General features: G+C 44.3%; 1 protein-coding gene across 4 annotated transcripts in view; it reads left to right on the forward strand.

Annotated features, from left to right (window-relative positions):
* The window catches only part of CTNNA2 (catenin alpha 2), an 814,165-nt gene extending 793,626 nt beyond the window's left edge, over positions 1-20,539 (forward strand). For all 4 annotated transcript variants that reach the window (XM_074992255.1, XM_074992258.1, XM_074992256.1 and 1 more), the window contains one exon: positions 19,376-20,539. In XM_074992255.1, the coding sequence (XP_074848356.1) occupies positions 19,376-19,663 (288 nt within the window). In that variant the 3' untranslated portion in view covers positions 19,664-20,539. The remainder of the gene's footprint in view (positions 1-19,375) is intronic.
* The last annotated feature ends 1,524 nt before the right edge of the window (positions 20,540-22,063 follow it).

Here is a 22,063-nt window from a genome sequence, read left to right on the forward strand (position 1 = left end):
TTTGAGCATTTGGAAGAGGAGAAGGTGATCAAAAGTAGTCAACATGGTTTCACCAAGGGCAAGTCATGCCTGATCAATCTGATTAGCTTCTATGATGAGGTAACAGGCTCTGTGGACATGGGGAAGTCAGTGGATGTGATATGCCTTGACTTCAGCAAAGCTTTTGATACAGTCTCCCACAACATTCTTGTCCATAAGTTAAGGAAGCATGGATTCTATACATGGACTATAAGATGGATAGAAAGCTCGCTCAACCATCGGGCCCAACGGTTAGTGGTCAATGGCTCAATATCTGGATGGCGGTCTGTTGCAAGTGGAGTGCCCCAAGGTTCAGTTCTGGGGCTGGTGTTGTGCAACATCTTTATTAATGACCTGGATGAGGGACTGGATTGCACCCTCAGCAAGTTTGCAAATGACACAAAGCTGGAGGGAGAAGTAGATATGTTGGAGGGTAGGGCTAGGATCCAGAGTGATCTGGATAAATTGGAGGATTGGGCCCAAATAAATCTGATGCTGTTCAGCAAGGATAAGTGTAGAGTCCTGCACTTGGGACAGAAGAGTCCCAGGCATTGTTATAGACTGGGGACCGACTAGCTAAGCAGCAGTACAGTGAAAGGGACCAAGGGATTATAGTGGATGAAAGGCTGGTTATGAGTAAACAGTGTACCCTTGTAGCCAAAAAGGCCAACAGCATATTGTGCTGCATTAGGAGGAGCATTTTGAGCAGATCTAGAGAAGTTGTTGTTCCCCTCTATTTGGCTCTAGTGAGGACACATCTGTAGTATTGTGTCCAGATTTGGGCCCCCCAATATAGAAAGGATATGGATGTGCTGGAGCACCTTCAGCGGAGGGCAACGGAAATGATTAAGGTGCTGGAGCATATGACCTATGAGGAGAGGCTGAGATATTTGGATTTATTTAGTTTGCAAAAGAGAAGACTGAGGGGTGATTTGATGGCAGCCTTCAACTCCCTGAAGGGGTGCTCCAAAGAGGATGGAGAGAAGCTGTTCTTAGTGGTGACAGATGACAGAACAAGGAGTAATGGTCTGAAGTTACTGAAGGAGAGGAGTAGGTTGGATATTAGGAAAAACAACTTCACCAGGAGGGTGGTGAAGCACTGGAGTGCGTTGTCTAGAGAGACGGTGGACTCTCTGTCCCAGGAGGTTTTTAAATCCCGGCTTGACATAGTCATGGCTGGGATGACTTAGTTGTGGTTGATCCTCCTGAAAGCAGGGGCTGGACTTGATGACCTGTTGAGATCCCTTCCAGCCCTGTGATTCTATGATTCTAAGGTGAACTGCTACAGGACTAGCTCAAGGAGGTAGTTTTCCACATATAGCCTTTTGAGTCCCAGTTTCTCCATTGCTTTCTCTTAATCCCCAGAGGATTATAAATTTACTGCTGGCCTGTACCAGAAGCTAACTGGCCAGTAGAACTCTTAAAATAATGTGGTGGGCTGGGTCCAAGGTTCCACCCATTTCACATTTCTTCCTTAGTACATGGTCCGAGGTGGAAAAAAGCAGGTGCATATTGCTGCTTATTTCTGTGCATCCAGGACCCGCTAGCCAGACGAGGAGTATAAGAGAATCCTGCAAAATTATGCAATCCAAGTCTCAATCTAGCCTTTATATTGCTGTTCGGTGTCTATCCCAATAGCTTTAGGTGCTTTTGTAACATTTAAAATGTATGACAGCCAAGAATAAGAATTAAAAAAAAAACACCACAACAAATTAACCTGACAAAGCCAATCACACTAAACAGTACTCATTAGTACTAGTAGAACAAATTAATAATTCATAAATTGTAAAACCTGCAGGGACCACTGTTGTACTCTACTCCAGGAATGGACAACAAGAGCCTTCAGACTGGATGCAGTGCACCATGGTTAGCCCCTGGCAGGCTGACAGATGCTTTATTTACCTGTGTGTGCAAGGGTACTGCCCCTTGCATCTCTGGTTGGCTGCAGATCACTGTTCCCAGCCAGTGGGATCTGCAGGAAGTGGCACAGACTGGGACACTGCTTCCCACCGCTACTGGTATCCAGGAACGGTAAACCTCAGGCAATGGGAGTTGCAGATGCACAGGTAAATGAAGCAGATGGCAGCCTGCCAGGAACTAACCCTGGCAAACCATATCTGGCTCACACGTTGCTTATTGCCCAAACCTGTCTAGTCTGCCCTTTTGCATAGCACAGGCTACCAAACTTTCTTATATTAATTCTTGCTTCAAGTGTAGTAGCTGTGATTGAATGTAACCTTTTGAAAAAGAAAAAAAAGTAATCTTTGATTTAAACATTTCCAGCAATAGAGAAACAGCCACAGCTCTTTTTAGCTATTATTCCATTGGTTAATTACATTCACTGTTTAAAATTTATATTTTTTCTGTGAGACCAAAGTTCTCATTTCAATTTCCGGCCATTGCACTGTCCTGTACCTTTGTCTGCTGGGGTGAAAAGCTCTTTGTTATCAAATTACTGTTACCTATCTAGGCACATACAGACTATGATCAAGACACCTCTTAGCCTTGTCTTTCTTCAACTGAACAGTTTGAGGCTTTCACTGCAAGGCACATTTTCAAGTGCTTTAATGATTCATGAAGATCATCTGCTAATTTTCTCCAATTAATCAACAACCTTTTCGAATTTTGGATATGAGAACAGGCCACAGAATTGCAGTGATGGTCGCACCAGTGCCGGATATGGAGATATTACCTCTCTACTCTTCTTCACAATATCCCTATTTATATATCCAAGTGTTACATTCACTCTTTTAGACACAGGTGCTAGGTACAGACAGCTCAAGTTTAGGTGAATATCCATAAAGATTTTTTTTTTCAAAGTCACTGCTTCCAGGGATAGGAGTCCCCACATTGTAGAAAGCCCCTATATTCTTTGTCGCTAAACATATGACTTGACATCTGGCTTAATAGAATCACTTTGTCCACATGTCAAGCAATCCAGATCACTGTGTATCAGTGACCTGTGCTCTTCATTATTATTTGTGTCATCTGAACACTTCATCTGTTATGATCACCAATAAAAAATATTAGAGTAGAACCAACATCAGATCCCAGTGGGCCCCTACTCGAATACTCCCACACATTGATGAGTCCCAGTTTACATTTTGACTGGTATCTACCCATTTGAAAGTTTACCTTTTGGCTTTTGTATTGTTCTCTTTTCATAATAAACTGTTGTGTACAACTGAGTTGTATGTCACAAAGAAGGCTATGTGCACATTAGTACTCTTATCGTCCTTCATCACAATTTCAATCTCATCAAAAATTATATCAAGTTAGTTTGAAAGGATTTATTTCCCATAAACCCATGTGGATGGTCATTAATTACAGTGCCCACCTTTAACTCTTTTTAACCAAGTCCTGTATTAAACTTTTCATTACTTTACCCATCACTGACAAGAAGATGAGAGGTCTATAGTTATCCAGGTCATCCCATTCACCCTTTTGGTACCACATTGTCTCTCTTTCAGTTCTCTGGAAGTTCCCTAGTTATCCAAAGCCTGATAAAAATCAATCCCAATGGTCAGCCGAGCTCTTTCCAAAAAATCATAGAAATGTAAGTCTGGAGAGGATCTTGAACGGGCATGTAGCACAGTCCCCTATGCTCATATAGCATCAAATAATCCTACACAATCACTGACAGGTGTTTGTATAACCTGTTCTTAAAAAATCTTCCACAACCTCCCTTGAAAACCTTTTCCGGTATTTAACTGTACTTGGAATTATAAAATTGTACATACTATCTAACCTAGATCTGCCTTGCTTCAGATAAAGACCATTATTTTTGTCCTATGTTCATTAGCCATGGAGATGAATTGATTATAGTTCTCTTTGTAGAAGCCCATCAATTTTTGAAGACTTTTTTCAGTTCCCCCTCCTAAGAGCCCCTCTGTGCTCAACTAAATATCCCCATATTTTTCAACATTTCGGAACCTTTTTTCTCTTGTGGTGTTCTGCTCCAGACTCTCTCCAATTTTTTCCTATGTTCTTAAAGTGTGGCATCCAGTGCTGGACATGGTCCTGGACCAGAGGCCTCATGAGTGCCAAGCAGAGTAGGACAGTTGCCTCCTCTGTCTTATGTGTGGCTATCCTGTTAATTCAGCCCATAATTATATTAACGTTTTAACAATTTCAGTACATTCTGGTTTGTATTCAATATCCGATCCACTATGACCAGGGTGCCAGTGGCTAACCACTTACTTCCTGTTTTGTAATTGAGCATTTGAGTTTTCTTCCAAAGTTTAGTATTTTGCACTTATCTTTATTGCATTTCAGCTTCTTGATTTTGGAAGCATTCTCCAGTTGGTTGAGGTTATTTTGAATTTTCATCCTGTCCACCAAAGTCCTTGCAACCTCTCCCCACTGAGTGTCATCTGCTGATTTATGAGCAGACTGTTCTTTCTATTATACAAAAGACCATACTTCCCCAGTTGGTGTATGAGAATGTTATGTAGGACTCTGTCAAAGGCCTTACTAAAGCTAAGATATATGATGTCTACTGCTTCCACCCAATCCATTAAAACAATAACCCTGCCAAAGAAAGAAATTAGATTGCTTTGATATGATTTGTTTTTCCCATATCCATTTTGCCTATTACTTATTACCTTTTAATCCTGTATAGGGCTTACACATTGATTTTTAATAATTTGTTCCCATATCTTTCCAGGAGCTTGAAGTTAAGCTGACTGGTCTATAATTCCCTAGATCATCTTTATTCCCTTTTAAAAGATAGGCACTATGTTTGCTTTTCTCCAGATTCATGGTACCCCACCTGTCATCTTTGAGTTCTTTAAGATCTTTTATCCTTAAGATCCATCTCTTTGAAGATGGATTCAAGTAGTTCCTTGTGTATGCAAGCCTAAATGTCTTCAGGACCTGCTGTCTTGAATAGATCCAGCATATTCAGCTATTCTGTAACTTGTTTTTTTTCCTATTCCAGTGACACCATTTTCTCCCCAAAGAGACTGAAAAATGAGCCTTGTGTTGAAAAAGCAAATTAACTTATGAAAGATTGGGGCTCCTGCCTTCTGCTATCTCTACTCTCCTTTTCTAAATCATAGGGTGAACTCTGGAAAAAAATGTTCTTCCTTTTAAACCTGAGTCATGATTTTCCCCCTCCCCTGTTAAGGGAACAAGGAGCAAAGGTCTCAAGTTACAGTGTAGGAGGTCTAGGCTGAATGTTAGGAAAACACTACTTCACTAGGACTATGTCTACATGGGCAGCTTTTGTCAACAAACCTGGGCTTTTGTTGACAAAACTTGCCGAGCGTCTCCACAGTTAAAGTGCTCTGTCAAGAGTTTGTTGACAAAACTCAGCTGCTCAGTCAGAAGCATTATCCCTGTTCCCAGTCAGGTATAACACTTTTGGGCTACGTCTACACGTGCAGCCAACATCAAAATAGCTTATTTCGATGTTGCGACATCGAAATAGTCTATTTCGATGAATAACGTCTACACGTCCTCCAGGGCCGGCAACGTCGATGTTCAACTTCGACGTTGCTCAGCCCAACATCGAAATAGGCGCAGCGAGGGAACGTCTACACGTCAAAGTAGCACACATCGAAATAGGGATGCCAGGCACAGCTGCAGACAGGGTCACAGGGCGGACTCAACAGCAAGCCGCTCCCTTAAAGGGCCCCTCCCAGACACAGTTGCACTAAACAACACAAGATACACACAGCCGACAACTGGTTGCAGACCCTGTGCCTGCAGCATAGATCCCCAGCTGCCGCAGAAGCAGCCAGAAGCCCTGGGCTAAGGGCTGCTGCCCACGGTGACCATAGAGCCCCGCAGGGGCTGGAGAGAGAGCATCTCTCAACCCCCCAGCTGATGGCTGCCATGGAGGACCCAGCAATTTCGACGTTGCGGGACGTGGATCGTCTACACGGTCCCTACTTTGACGTTGAATGTCGAAGTAGGGCGCTATTCCTATCTCCTCATGAGGTTAGCGACTTCGACGTCTCGCCGCCTAATGTCGAAGTTAACTTCGAAATAGCGCCCGACGCGTGTAGACGCGACGGGCACTATTTCGAAGTTGGTGCCGCTACTTCGAAGTAGCGTGCACGTGTAGACGCAGCTTTGCTGACAGTGTTTTGATGACAGAGTGCCCATGTAGAAGCTCCTGTAGACAGAGAGGGCTTCTAGTTCTCCAGGCAGCCCTCTTTGTAGAGCTTCCAGTCAGCCATTCTGTTGAGAGAGTGTAGGGCAGGGCAGTGTGGCTGGTCTTTGTCGACACAGCGGCTTGCTCTTTCAATGCGCTTTTGTGTGTAGATGCTATCTGTTGACAGAGGTACTGCCAAGATTTCTCTGTTGACAGTGACCTCTGTCAATAGAATGTGCCCATGTAGACTTGGCCTAGGAGGGTGGTAAAGCATTGGAATGGGTTACCTAGAGAGGTGGTGGAATCTCCATCCCTAGAGGTTTTTAAATCCTGGTTTAACAAAGTCCTGGCTGGGATGATTTAATTAGGGTTGACCTTGGTTTGGGCAGGAGGCTGGACTCAATGACCTCTTGAGGTCTCTTTCAGCCCTAGGGTTCAATGATTCTGAGGAAGTAGTAAAAAAAGAGGGAAAATTCTTTTATTTTTCATTTTGTTGCTGAAAACATTAGCTGTCTTTCCTCCACACACACGTGCACCCCACTCATTAGTATTGTAGCTATTGCTTTTACATCTTACTGGCAGAAGAGTCTGGTAAATTCTGCAACTCTTTCAGAGAAACTGCAGCATAGTTTATCAGCAGATCACACATCCTTCAAAGCTGTATGCAGTTTCTTACACCTGAAATCATCTTCTTGGCAGATAATAGGCCTTGCTGTGCTCCAGTTCTCTAACCTTGGGTTCATTAATTGCAAAGTTAGCTTGTTGCAAAGTCTTTTTTTTTTTCCTTTTCTCAAATGATTTGTGTCTCCTCTTGGGCACATGGTTGTTTTAACCTGAATGAATGACCAGACTGTAGAGGAATGATTCCAAGTTTCTCTAAGAATTGTGCTTCCTCTCCCACCTCTCTATGCTGTTGAAGTTTTATGGCTCAATGGCCTTTTATGACTTAGAGGGCTTTTTTCCCCTAAAGGAGAGCAAAAAGTGATCCAAGTGGCAGAACTCTTGAAAATATATCACTTGTATGGCGTGTCAAAATACCATGCTAGCTATTATCGGAAAGGGTATGATCACATCAATAATTTTCTTTGTGCTGCTCAGGAGCAGAGTTTGCTTTCTGTAGCCAAACAGTCATACCCTGGTGTCACTGTATTTTCAATTTGAAGTTACCCCTTTCAATTTTTAGCATTACATATTTGGAAAAATGTCTGTATTGTTGTGCCTAGATTTTGTAGGTAATTAATAAATCAAGTTCCTGATTTCCGATTGCATCCACTTTGCACCAATGTAACTCTTCTGATTTCAGTATGCCAGCTTAAAATTGGAGTACCAGAGTGGCACACAGGGCCTAAAAGCCAACTGAAGTGATACTTGTCCAGATTAATTCCTCTCTGCTGAACCAAACTACAGGCAAGGACTAGGAGGAAATAAGGAACTCACTTATGTGCCAAGATGGGATATGTGAGTTAATTATAACAAAGCTAGCAGAGCAATCAGGCTCTAATAATGGTCAGGGCTTTTTATGTCCCTCATTAACATTTCAGAGTATGGGGGCATAATTCAATGTGAACAAATATTAAGACCAATAATGAGGCATCTGGAACCCTTAGTCTGCATCTACACTAGAGAGTTTTGTCAACAAAACTCACAGAGCAGCCACATTACAAGTGTATTCTGTTGACGGTAAATTGACAGAATGCGGCATTTCTATTGCCAGCATTCTGCCATTCCCCCAGGAGGCAAACTGCCTTTCTTGACAAAATCTGTTGACGGAAACCACCGTGAACGCTCCAGGAGGCCCTCTGTCAACAGACAGGGCTTCTGGGACACTGGGCAGCCCTTTCTGCTGTGCTTCCAGTTGGCCATTCTGTCAAGAGAGCATCTGGGCAGCTCGACCACTCTCTGTCAACAGAGTGGATTGACAGAACTATCCACTTTCATGTGTGGCCATAATCTGTCAACAGAAATTTTGTCGGACGCTCTCTTCCTACAAAAACTTCTGTTGACAGATTGCTGTAATATAAATGTATCATAGAATCATAGGGCTGGAAAGGACCTCAGGAGATCATAGTCCAGCCCTCTGCTTCAAGCAGGATCAACCCCATCTAAGTCATATCAGCCATGACCTTGTCAAACCAGGACTTAAAAACCTCTAAGAATGGAGAAACCACAACCTCTCTAGGCAACGCATTCTAGTGCTTCACCACCCTCCTGGTGAAGTAGTTTTTCCTAATATCCAACCTATTTCTCTCTTTCTGTAACTTCAGTCCATTGCTCCTTGTTCTGCGATCTGTCACCACTGAGAACAATTTGTCTCCATCCTCTTTAGAGCTCTCCTTCAGGAAGTTGAAGGCTGCCATTAAATCAAATTTAAATTTTAAGTTTAAATTCTGTAAACTAAATAAGCCCAAATCCCTCAGCCTCTCTTCATAGATCATGTACTCCAGCCCCTTAATCATTTTTGTTGCCCTCCACTGAACCTGCTCCAGCACATCCACATCCTTTTTATACTGAGGGCTCAAAACTGGACACAATATTCCAGATGTGGCCTCACCACTGCCAAATAGAGGGGACGAACCACTTTTGTAGATCTGCTTGTAGCCTTAGATTAGTGCTGGTGAAGATGGCCAGCTCCTTATCTTGCTTTATTAACAGGTTGAAAAGGAGGGACATGTGATTCAAGAGGCACAAGGATAAGTGATTTGATTTGCTGAGGTGCTGACCAACTGGAGACATCAGTGGAAGCGGCAGGTGTGCTCAGCATCTTACCACTTATTTAGGTATCACAGGGTCCAGCTACACTGTATAAAAATGCAGACACTGGGTCTCGGAGTCTGGGTCAGCTGACTTGGGCACATGACAGAGGCTAAAAATTGCAATGGTGGTGTTCCTGGCCAGGTAGAAGCTCAGGCTCTGAGACCCAGCCCCCTCACTGGGGTTTGGAATCCTGCCTTCAGCCTCAGCCGAAAAATCCTCTACACTGCTATTGTTAGCCCCTGTGAGGCCAAGTCAGCTGACCTGGGCTCTGAGAGTCACTGCCATGGATTTTTTTGGCTTGAGGGTTTTGCAGTGTTGATGTACCCTCGGGCCTTGGTCCTCACACACTTCGACTATGGTTACAAGAGCGAGTTTTGCTGACAAAACCAGTGGAACATCAACACACAAAATGTGCTTTCATAGAATCATAGAATCATAGAACACTAGGACCGGAAGGGGCCTCGAGAGGCCATCGAGTCCAGTCCCCTACCCCGACGGCAGGACCGACCACTATCTACACCATCCCTGATAGACATCTATCTAATCTGTTCTTAAATATCTCCAGCGAGGGAGATTCCACAACCTCCCTTGGCAACTTATTCCAGTACTTGGCCACCCTGACAGTTAGGAACTTTTTCCTAATGTCCAACCTAAACTTCCCTTGCTGCAGCTTAAGTCCACTGCCTCTTGTTCTCTCCTCAGAGGCCATGAAGAACAAGTTTTCTCCCTCCTCCTTATGACACCCTTTAAGATATCTGAAAACCGCTATCATGTCCCCCTCAATCTTCTCTTTTCCAAGCTAAACAAGCCCAATTCTTTCAGCCTTTCTTCATAAGTCATGTTCTCCAGACCTTTTATCATTCTAGTTGCTCTTCTCTGGACCTTCTCTAATTTCTCCACATCTTTTTTGAATTGGGGTGCCCAGAACTGGACACAATATTCCAGATGAGGCCTAACCAGCGCAGAGTAGAGCGGAAGAATGATTTCTCGTGTCCTGTTCACAACACACCTGTTAATGCATCCCAGAATCATGTTTGCATTTTTTGCAACAGCATCACACTGTTGACTCATATTTAACTTGTGATCTACTAGAACCCCTAGATCCCTTTCTGCTGTACTCCTTCCTAGACAGTCTTTTCCCATTCTGTATGTGTGAAACAGATTATTCCTTCCTAAGTGCAACACCTTACATTTATCTTTATTAAACTTCATCCTGTTTACTTCAGACCATTTCTCCAATTTATCTAGATCATTCTGAATTATGACCCTATCCTCCAAGGTAGTTGCAACCCCTCCCAGCTTGGTATCATCTGCAAACTTAATTAGCATACTTTCTATGCCAATATCCAAATCATTAATGAAGATATTGAACAGAACTGGTCCCAAAACAGACCCCTGCAGAACCCCACTTGTTATGCTTTTCCAGCAGGATTGAGTACCATTAACAACTACTCTCTGGGTACGATTAGCCAGCCAGTTATGCACCCACCTTATTGCAGCCCCATTTAAGTTGGACTTGCCTAGTTTGTCGATAAGAGTATTATGCGAAACCGTATCAAATGCTTTACTAAAGTCTAGGTATACCCATCCACTGCTTCTCCCTTATCTACGAGTCTCGTTATCATGTCAAAAAAAGCTATCAGGTTGGTTTGACATGATTTGTTTTTTACAAAACCATGCTGGCTGTTCCCTATCACTTTACTACCTTCCAAGTGCTTGCAGATGACTTCCTTAACTACCTGCTCCATTACCTTTCCTGGCACAGAAGTTAAGCTGACTGGCCTGTAATTTCCTGGGTTGTTCTTGTTCCCCTTTTTGTAGATGGGCACTATATTTGCCCTCTTCCAGTCTTCTGGAATCTCTCCTGTCTCCCATGACTTTCCAAAAATGAGAGCTAACAGCTCAGCTACCTCTTCTATCCGCTCCTTGAGGATTCTAGGATGCATTTCATCAGGCTCTGGTGACTTGCAGACATCTAATTTTTCCAAATGGTTTTTAACTTGTTCTTTTTTTATTTCAAAAACTAACTCTACCCCTTTTCCACCAGCATTCACTATGTCAGGCATTCCTTCAGACTTCTCTGTGAAGACCGAAACAAAGAAGTCATTAAGCATCTCTGCCATTTCCAAGTTCCCCGTTACTGTTTCTCCCTCCTTACTGAGCAATGGCCCTACCCTGTCCTTGGTCTTCCTCTTGTTCCTAATATATTTGTAAAAGGCCTTCTTGTTACCCTTTATGCCTGTAGCTAGTTGGAGCTCATTTTGTGCCTTAGCCTTTCTAATTTTACTCCTGCATTCCTGTGTTATTTGCCTATGTTCATTCTTTGTAATTTGTCCTAGTTTCCATTTTTTATAGGATTCCGTTTTTAGTTTGAGATCATGCAGGATCTCCTTGTTAAGCCAAGGTGGTCTTTGCCCATATTTACTATCTTTCCTACATAGGGGAATAGCTTGTTTTTGGGCCCTTAATAATGTCTCTTTGAAAAACTGCCAACTCTCCTCAGTTGTTTTTCCCCTCAGTTTTTCCTCCCATGGGATCTTACCTACCAGCTCTCTGAGTTTACCAAAATCTGCCTTCCTGAAATCCATCATCTCTATTTTGCTGTTTTCCCTCCCACCAGTCCTTAGAATTGTGAATTCTATGATTTCATGATCACTTTCACCCAAGCAGCCTCCCACATTCAAATTCTCGACCAAGTCCTCCTTATTTGTTAAAATCAAATCCAGAACAGTTTCTCCCCTGGTGGCTTTTTCAACTTTTTTGGAATAAAAAATTGTCTCCAATGCAGTCTAAGAACTTACTGGATAGTCTGTGCCCCGCTGTATTAGTATCCCAGCATATATCTGGATAGTTAAAGTCCCCCATCACCACCAAATCCTGGGCTCTGGATGATTTTGTTAGTTGTTTAAAAAAAGCATCATCCACCTCTTCCACCTGGTTAGGTGGCCTGTAGTAGACTCCTAACAGGACATCACCCTTGTTTTTTACCCCTCTTAAACTAACCCACAGACTCTCAACACGTCCATCTCCTATGTCCATCTCCACCTCAGTCCAAGTGTGTACATTTTTTATATATAAGGCAACACCTCCCCGCTTTTTTTCCCTGTCTATCTTTCCGAACCAGGCTGTAGACAGCGTGTTGACCTCAGCGCTTCCGCCAGCAGCGTTCTTCCTCAAAGCCATGAGGTGTAACGCTGCTGTTAAGAGATTCTGTCAACCAAAAAGCTGTGTGGATGCTGGGGGCAGGGCAGTCTTCTCAACAGACAGGGTGGGCATCCACAACAAGGGCAGCTCTGTCTGACGTGTTTCTGGGTGCCTGTTTTGTCAAGAGAGCGGCTGGGCAGTTGACAGAGTGGAGCGCTCTCCTGATTGGCTTTTGTATGTGGCTAAAATTTGTCACCAGAAGTTTTGGTGGGAAATCTCTTCAAAAAGTGCCTTTTGTTGACACAGTGCTGTAGCGTAATCACAATCTTATACACATGCTTACCTTGTAGCATGTGAATAGGGACACTGGCTTCCATGGGTTTACTTACACCCCAAGGGTAAGTGTTTGTAAGGCCAGGCTATAAACTGGGCCTCTGACAGGGCAGGTGAAATGGGGCAGCTGAGCCAGGGCCTGCTGATTTAAAAGGGCCTGGGGTCCTCAGCTGCTCTTGCAGCTGCCACAGCCCTGGTGGTGGCCAGAGTCCTGGACCTTTTTCGAATCACTGCTGGCACCCATGGCTATAGAGTTTGGCCACTGCAGAAGAGCTAGCAAGGGGATGCTAACCCCCCAGCCTGCTCTTTTTGACCAAATTCTTGCCCTTTCTGGGAGGCCCCAGAGCTGGACCACCCACCTTTCCTTGGGGCCTGGCATTTCTGTCCTCATCTCTGGCTATAAATATGTGCATATATGCCTACCTTTTGATGTTTTGAAAATTCTTCCATTAGGTTTTCTGAGTCTCAGTTCACAGCATCACTAAACTGCTTATAATCATTTCATCCATACGGTTGGGTGAGCTCTTTTAAATCTTCAGCTGAAAGGAGTTCCTAGGCCTACATCTAGGTTACAGGGTTTTGTCGACAAACCCCATGGAGCATCCAGATTGCATAGTGCACTCTATTAACAGTAAGTCAACAGAACACAGTGCTGCTGTCGACAGCTGTACCTGACTCCCAACAAGGAAGAAAGCTGCTGTTGACAGAGATATGGCAACATAATATTGGTCTGGATGCTCAGGGGGGTTTGTGCTTCTGTTGACAGAAAAGGCCTCTGGGACACTGCAGAGGTGCCCCAATGGACACCCTGTCCACAGCAAGCAGTACTCAATGTCAGGATGGCCACACCCTAGCCAAATGGGGCCACCCCCACTGCAGCACGGAGCAGGTCAAGGCCAAAGTAAAGGAGCTTCACCAGGGCTAGGTCTGGGCCCAGGATGCTGCTCAATGCTCTGGGGCAGGACCAGCCACCTCTCCCTGTTATTGGGATCTCCCTGGCATCTTGTGGAAGGAAACATCCCCTCTGCACTGCAGCATCAACACTGTGCTTGAGGCCCCCCAAACACAGCTGGAGCCCGCACAAAAGGAGGAGGAGGAGGAGGAAGCCCAACCAGAAGACACACCAGAACTGGAGCAGGAGCCCAGCTTGGAGGCCAGCAGCCTAGTGCTGCTGTTGGACCTGGTCCGTGGCAGCCAGACCAACTCCCAGATGTCCTTGGAGCTGGGTGAGGGTCCCTCTGGTAAGTACCCTGTGCGTTATACACCCAGGGTGGGGGTGGGGTGGATGCAGATGGGGCATGCTGACAGCGTCACTAAGCAGGCTGGGTGGGACCTCACACTGCAGTCCCAGCATGTGGAACCATGTGCAGCAGGAGTGTGCGCCTCCTGGACCCAACAGACAGCCCCCAAGCATGGGTGGCATCCTGCTGCCAGCCTCACAGGAAGCTGGACGAGCCCCAGGTCTTGGGGCCCGCACCTGCCATAATTGGGAGCAGGCTAGCCACAAGGGCACGAGCCTGACCCCAGACATACCGAGAGGTGCATCACCCAGCACACAGGCCATGCCTGCAGACACAAGGCAACACCCACTCTCGCGGGAAGCACTGAACCACATATGTGTGTGTTTGCCCCAGGCCGGGGGGGGGGCGGGCAAGGTGGCTCCCAGCTCACCTGCCACTCATGACAGGACCCCTCTGTGTCCAAACATGCCCCTTGGGCATTAGCCTGTTGCCTGGGGGGTGCAATGGTCAGTATGAGCCCAGAGGCACTGCAGGGCCCTCATGTGGAAGGGCCTGCTGTGCAGCCCACACATGGCTTTGCTCCTGGGACATCCCTACCCCTTGGACCGAGAGATGTTGGTTGCTGCTCATGGTAGGAGGCAGGGCCTTAGGGGCTGCGTGGCATTAGTGACTCATCATCTCTCCTCCTTGTCTTCCTTATAGGTGGACCCACACCAACCGAGGGCTGAGCCACCCCACAAGGCGACCAGGCTGAGCCACCTTCACTTTGCCACCAGGCAGAGCCTACAACTGGAGGGGCTGTTGGCAGCTGCATGAGAAGCTGCAGCAGGACCACAGTGCCACCCTGTTGACCATGCAGGGCACAGTGGAGCACTGGCTCAGGCCCAACATGTAGTGGTGGTTGCGGGCCTGGGACCAGCTCGTGTCCTGCTTTTTCGCCGTTACCAGCATCTGGTGGGACATGATGGCTGAGCCACCTGTGGCTGACCCGCACACAGCCGCCTTCTCACGTCTGCTGCCCTGCACCCGCTGGCACTCTCTCAGGATATCCTGGACCCCTGCTTGTTCCAGAGAGTGATGGGCATGACTGCCGCCCCTGCTCCCCAGGCTCCTGCTGGACCCTTGGGCCCCCCTGCCCACTCAGACCCCAATGCAGCCCCTCTCCCTGGTCTCACCCCCAGCCTGGACCTTCCCCTGGTCCAGGCTCCAGCCTAGCCAAGATGGGTGCCCCAAACCATGGCGGGATGGGATCCCAAGGCCAAAACCATTTGAGGTCCTGCTCTCCATCAGGTTTGCTGCCCACACCCCCTCCATGTTCTCAGGACCCCATCCCCTTTTCCAAGCCCCTTTCCAAGTTCTGAGGCCCCCTACCCAGTGTCCTAAGCCCACAGTAAATAGTTATGTACATCACTTATCTATAAAGAGTTGGCACTGTTGCCATGCCTCCAGAGCCACTTCTGCAGTGTGTACGTGTGCATGTATGTGTGTGTGTGTGTGTCTGTGAATGTCCTGCAGGCAGGGCAAGGTCATTGCAGATGGTCTTGGACTCACCCTCCATCAGGAGGAAGAAGACAGCTGTCAGGAATTTCAGCAACTGCTGCATCATCTCTGTATGGGGCTACCACAAGCCCAGGAGCAGCTCTGGCAGCATGGCTCCCTGGAACCAGCTGAGTTGCCCACAAAGCCCTGAGCTAGCTGTGCCATCCCCTGACAAGATAGGCACACCAACAGCATAGGCAGGAAACGGGCGTCTGGGAGGGTTGCTTTAATGGCATGTTTCACCAGGGCTCCCAAAAGGACCTGGTAACTGACCCTGCAACCCCTGTCCGATGTGGTTCTGGGTGCCGTTTTGCTGATAGATTGGCCGGGTAGTCCAGCTGCTCTCTGTCAGATCACACTTTCAGTCCACTTGTGATCTGGAAGCAATCTGTTGACAGAAGTTTTGTCTCAAGATATCTTCCAACAGAAACTTCTGCTGCCAAATCCCTGTAGTCTAGATGTAGCCTAGGAGTGCAGGGTGTTATGGCTGTCCCACACAAATTGATTATACAGGAAATGTACCTTGACCATATCACTTTAAACATACTATATCCACGCAGGGAAATTTCAAAAAAGAGCCATTTAAAAATAGATAATATTTGAGCGTAGCGCTCAGTAGTAACATAACAGGCCCAAGTTTAATAGGGATCTTTAATTTGACAACAAACGTACACCATATTATAAATCAGGCAATAATTTGACTACAGTATAATACCATTATGCTGAACAATATTTCTGTTGAACTGGTGTGTTCCTGTCATTACAATCCATTACTCTCCATTTTTAAACTTAGTATCTTTTACCAACAGAAAATCAAAATTGCATCAGTGAAAAGTCACTCTTGCACCTGGGGATTAGCAATTAATTACCAGAATGGAGACACATGATGATGAATAATTTCAAGCCAAAACTATGTTTGTCTCATTATCAAATAATATGGGAGACAAAAGTTTTGGGGGTGGCTTGTTCCGCCTCCTTCTGAAAGTACAGATGCCCCATTCTCAAACTTGTCATCTCATCACATCCCCAGGCGACACCACATTTGAATATTCCCCAACTAGATTATAAATGCATGAAAATATTGAATAGGAATGTGTGGCTATATATAAAAATTAAGTTGGCCTTACTATAAATTCTGTTAATTAGGAATTTATTTTCAGTGCAATGTGCCAGAAATCTGGCAATACAGCAATCTGTACGTTCTGTTTTGAGATGCCAGATGTGAATCCAATTTTAGACACTGTGATGAGAATAGGCAGAACGATGCAGGGGGACCTGAAGGCATTACTTGACACTATGGAAGTACATTTGCAAATTCATTTCTAGAGCTATATCTTCTAATACTGGGGAAAAAAAAAAAAAAAGCTATGGCTTTACCCCAGAAAAGGGGCCTGAAGAAGGCCTCCAACAAAAATCTAAGTAGTCACATGTGAGGTGATGTGTGAGTGCTGTGGCTGCCTATGAATGAGCTAGTCCCCACCAACATGGTCTATGTATTGCCTTGCCAATAAACCACTGGCGTCAGCTTTTAATGGCCTGGCAGTGGCAGTGAAAGACCTCAAAGTGGGAGCTACAAAGTATGTGTGAGATTGCTAGGGCTCGTCAGCAATGAAGGGTGGTTGAAAGGGAAGCATGCAGAGTCAAGCCCTGTAACCCAGAGAGAGGAAAAGGAGCAAGAAAGAGTGGGAATGAAGCAGGGCAAGGTGTAAGAACCAAGCACTCTTCCACTCACGATAGTAATCTAAGGGGGTGGCACAAATATCGGAATGAAGCAGTAGAATACTGACTGCCAATGCAAAATACAAAGTAAACCACGCTAGGAACATTCTCTTACATGTATGGTGAACAACAGGTCTGAAGTTGGGTGCTGGTGAAAATCACACTGATGGTTTTGTATGTAAATCACTCCCCCAGCCCTTGTAATATCTGGGGGCTCTGTACATACCCTCCTGCTGGCTTGAGGAGGCTCCATTTTTGTGCTATGCCGAGAGGGTGCAATCCTCATGGCTCTGTCGCCATGAAAGAAGTGCAGAGTACTGCTAGCAGTGAGGGCTCTCTCTTTTCCTCCCTCTCCTTCCTTCTCCTTGATGAATTCATGTCATTTCTCTCAATCTTCCAGGCCTCAGCAATATTGGGATGGGCTAGGCCTTTCGCTTTCCCACTGCCATCCTGACTAGTCCCTGTGGTTCATCAATGTGCTTGAGAGTACAACTCACAAATTATTCTCACTCTCTGGGTTATGGCCCTTATTCCCATTAACTTCCACAGCCTCTAGTCTCACCACTAAGGCTGGCTTGGTCTACGCTAGGCAGGTAAGTCGACTGCAGATATGCAATTCTAGATATGGCAATTGCAAAGCTAAAATTGACTTATCTGCAATTGACTTACCTGGCTGTTCTCGCTAAGGAAGGTCAATGAGAGAGTTTCTCCCATGGACCTGCCTTACTCCTTGTAGTCGTGAGGAGTACCGAGGTCGCCTGCCAATCCGTGATAGGTCAATTTCATGCTCCTTCACCAGGTAATGTAGACATAACCCAGAAAAGGCAATGGGAAAAGACATTCCTTCCTTTAACGATGTTGGCATACACACATGCGTGTGCATGTGATTGTTATTTAAGCATGTAACAAAAATCAGAATGTACACAAAAGTTTAAGCCCACAGTCATGCTTGTTTTACATTTCTTTTGTTCTCACCCCACCATTGTCTTGTTGCTTTCTTGTAGCATCTTATTATATTTTGATTGGCCTTTCCCTAAGGCAGGAAAAATCCTTTAATTCCGTGTTCTGAATAGCACACTGTAGAATGCTTGATACATAATAATAAACGTGAGACTACTGATAAGGAAATCAATTATATCATGTTGATCTTTGGGTGAATGCATTCCTACTTGGTGGCTTTAAGTTCAGGGTTCACGATTCCAGATCCATTATGTTTATAAGACTCCTATGCCACCCATTCCCCCCTCCCCATTTCTGTTCTTAGAGGGGTGGGTTTCTTTATGGTCATATTTTGAGCATAGTGATTAGGTCAACATCCTTGTTTACAGCTAGTAAAACAAAGTGATATCATTGTCTATATGTTCTATTTCTGTTTTCTTTTGCCTCTGTGTTTTGTGTTTTTTAATTATGCGTGTAAATCATTGTGAAAGATGAAAATGCATCAGCCAAAGCTAGTGGTAGAGAGAAGTAGGAAGGGAAGGGTCTCATTAGAACTATTGATTGTAAAAGAAGAGGGGCAGTGAAGCAATACGAGGGTAAATTGTCACATCAGACATAATTCCAAGAAGCCTGAAAACACTTAGTTTAGCAGAAAATTAAACCAGTCAGAGTAAGGGGCTGGCTGGTTTAATAGCAAGGAACTTATGCCACTTTTGCAATGTTTTGGAAGGAAGTACCTAAACATGGTAAGGTCGGTCCCAATTTCACGTCACAGGCTCAGAACCTCAAGCACATTTTGGTGTCTAATGCCCATTGATTGAACTCAAGGGGAGGTAATCAGCTTAATACTTTTGTGGTGCTGGGTGTTAGATCTAGATTTTGAAAGATTTACAGGAAGTGGAAGATGCAGATATAGACTCTAGGGCTAAATCTATAAAGGTAGCTTAGGTGCCCTGCAATGTAATGAAATCTTCAGCTCCAAGTTAGGTGCTCAGGCTCCCTATGCAATGGACATGGAGAATTAGAGACCTAGAATATCTACAAATCTGTGTGAGATCCGTGTCAGCTTGCCGACAGAGATATAGGGGTGGCTTAAGTTCTGCCACTGGAAAGGCTCGGGTGCCTGATTTCTGTTCAGAATTCACAGTTGTGACTCTTCTCCTAGCATTAGCCACTACACTAGGTGAGTCCTTTCTTGCAAAAATCACCAGCCTGCAAAGTCACTCCTGCTGGCTCTGTGGTCTGGGGACTAAGGATTTATGTATGCAATGCGGAGCAGCTGCTCCGGGGAGAATTGTTTCAGGATGCCCTCACACACAGAACAGAAACAATTTTTTCCTTTGAACTGTTTATGAAGTTGATGTAACATATCAGTCAACTCCTCTGTATCTGGCAGACCAATTAAGGCTTTTCCTGGGACACGTGCTACACATCAGAGTGTATCCTCTACAGGAACTGTTATTTTGGTATCCTGTTCTGCTGGCCCCCTGTACGAAAACCTAATCCAGTCTGAGAGTCTGTATCAAATACTTCTGGATGTGAGGTCAGCATTAATCCCATGATATTTCATTCTATTTTCTATCTGCAGCTGGACAGTGCTACGTCTCTCATCCAGGCAGCTAAAAATCTGATGAATGCCGTGGTCCTTACTGTGAAAGCATCATATGTGGCTTCTACAAAATATCAGAAGGTCTATGGTACAGCTGCAGTGAACTCGCCTGTTGTATCTTGGAAGATGAAGGCCCCTGAGAAGAAACCCTTAGTAAAGCGAGAAAAGCCAGAAGAATATCAGACACGAGTGAGAAGAGGTTCACAAAAGAAACACATTTCTCCAGTACAGGCTTTAAGTGAATTTAAAGCTATGGATTCCTTCTAAAACACTAGGTTTTACCAGGAGGGTTTTATATTCCTTTTTGTATGCATACCTGCCCACTTGTATGCATCTGGCATGGGGGGGGAAGAAAACAAATGGAGCTGTGTCAATTTGCATGCAACCTGAGACTCTATTAAAGTAATTAACAAACTGCAACCCTCAAAAGCAGAAGATTCTATTCTGATGTTACATGGAGTTATCCCATGCTTACTTTTCTTTAAAAACTGTAGCAAAAAATTGGCCAAAGAATTTGCACCACAACTGTGGGAGTAAATAACAAACTGAAAAGCAACATTTTATGCATGCAAGAAACATTAAGTTGGCAGGTATATTTAAATGAAAAACATGGAAGTGTAATGGTAGACCATAAAACTCATATTGCTTCTGTTACAGTGCAAAAATGTACTAGCCAATATGCTTAAATGTGTGCCCCAATAATTAAACAATTTAACTTTTGTCATCTTCATCATAGTATGTGAATTTTGAACAAAGATAAAACCTAATCCATTTTTAAAAAATGCTTCTTTTAATCCATATTTTATTCTTTATATTCTAGTAGTGGCTATGACTATGTTCATGTTTCAATTAATCCCGTTAATATGGAAAAAAAAAGTTTTACTTTTTTGCCGGTTGAATTCTTTATGGTGAAGTATGAAGCACAATATGGTGATTGGCATTGCCTTTTATATTATTATTAATTATTATTATTATTATTATTATTATTCTATTATTGTTAGAAATAGAAGACCTGGTGGTGGAATGCTTAGAGACACGGAAATTGATCATGTGAGAATTTAAAGGCAAATATGTAGGTGTAGTTTGGATTACAGGCATCTAATATATCATTGTAGCCACTAAATCTCAATAAACTCATTTAACCTTGGAATCCTAAATAGGACGTCTGTCTTTTAATGCACAGATATCATTCATCATGGCCTCGAAATGGAAGTTAATTTATTTTGACTTTGTGTTTGTGTTTTGGAGGGGGTGTATGTATGTTGTGGGGTGGGGGAGAAGTAGTTTGTTATCTACTTACTTTCTCACTGCAAAGAAGTGAATGTGGGGGAGTCAAATCACAGCTTGTTGAAGGTATATGAGCTAAGATTCTATGGTTCTTCAGTTGAATACCTTCCTATTAAAATTTCTTTAAAAAAAAAAGTCAAAAATTGCCACCAAACAGGTTCTTCCCTGTAATGTGGCAGAAAACAGCGGATGGATATCATCTCCCTTTCCCCTGAAGCAGCTACACAGTCATTAATTTGTACTAAGTTTGTAAAGCTCTATTTAATTTAAGGGGCCTGAGCATCTCAGAGATCATTTTGACATGCCGGGTTGCATAGCAATGTCTACTTGTGCTGAAAATGCATCATTAATTTATATTCATTTTACAGGCTAAGCATAGGTTGAATGGCATTAATTGTGTTAATATCTCTGTAACAAGGTTTTTCCTCTGTTTGAATGTAGGCCAGTTAGCATTTTGTTCAAATTATTTGTTACCTCCTTGAACTTATTAGAGCATTCCTGACCTCTCCTGAAATAGCAGGAAATAAAATATGTATCCCTCTGGGGAAAAACGAACTATACCACTATGGCAAGATTCCCCCCAGGGTGCAGCTTGGGACCACTGTGCCCCCATAACGCTCTCCAGCTTGAGGTGTCTTTCACAATGCCTTGTCTGTAACCACCAGCAATCCCTCTGGGTACTGTTATTGCTCAGCAGAACCAGACATGGAGAACTCCCACCCTGCTGGATTGCAGGAAGGCTTCCAGAGCCATTCATGAATCACACAGGCAAAGGCATGAGAGCCAAATCTCCCCAGCTCTCAGGAATATACCAATTTATTAATTGGTTCACTACTTCATCAGTGAAAAGTGGATGCACACAACCCTTGCAAAACCTGAGCAGATTTGCTACCCACTGTACACAAACTCAATGGTAAAAATAATCAGTAAAACCAATTTATTGGCTATAAAAGATTGATATTAACTGAGAGATAAAAAGTCAGTGAAGTTGCCAAAAATATAATATAAACACACTGTTGAAATTCTCTACCCTGTTAGATTGGGCAACAACTAGATCTAAAAGTTTTCTTATCTCACCAGACATTACAGTCCATAGTACACAGATTTCACCCTTGAAATCAGGGCACAACCCCTCAGCTGGAACTTTCATTCATAGAATCATAGAACACTAGGACTGGACGAGTCCAGTCCCCTGCCCCGACGGCAGGACCGACCACTATCTACACCATCCCTGATAGACATCTATCTAATCTGTTCTTAAATATCTCCAGCGAGGGAGATTCCACAACCTCCCTCGGTGTCCAGATTCTTTCAGTGTAGGATGTTGAAGGAGAAAGGACAAGCATGGGCCTCTGTGTTTGGTTTTACACCCTTAGTCTA

Source organism: Carettochelys insculpta, chromosome 4 (genome assembly GCF_033958435.1).
Source record: "Carettochelys insculpta isolate YL-2023 chromosome 4, ASM3395843v1, whole genome shotgun sequence".
Lineage (NCBI taxonomy): Eukaryota > Metazoa > Chordata > Testudines > Carettochelyidae > Carettochelys > Carettochelys insculpta.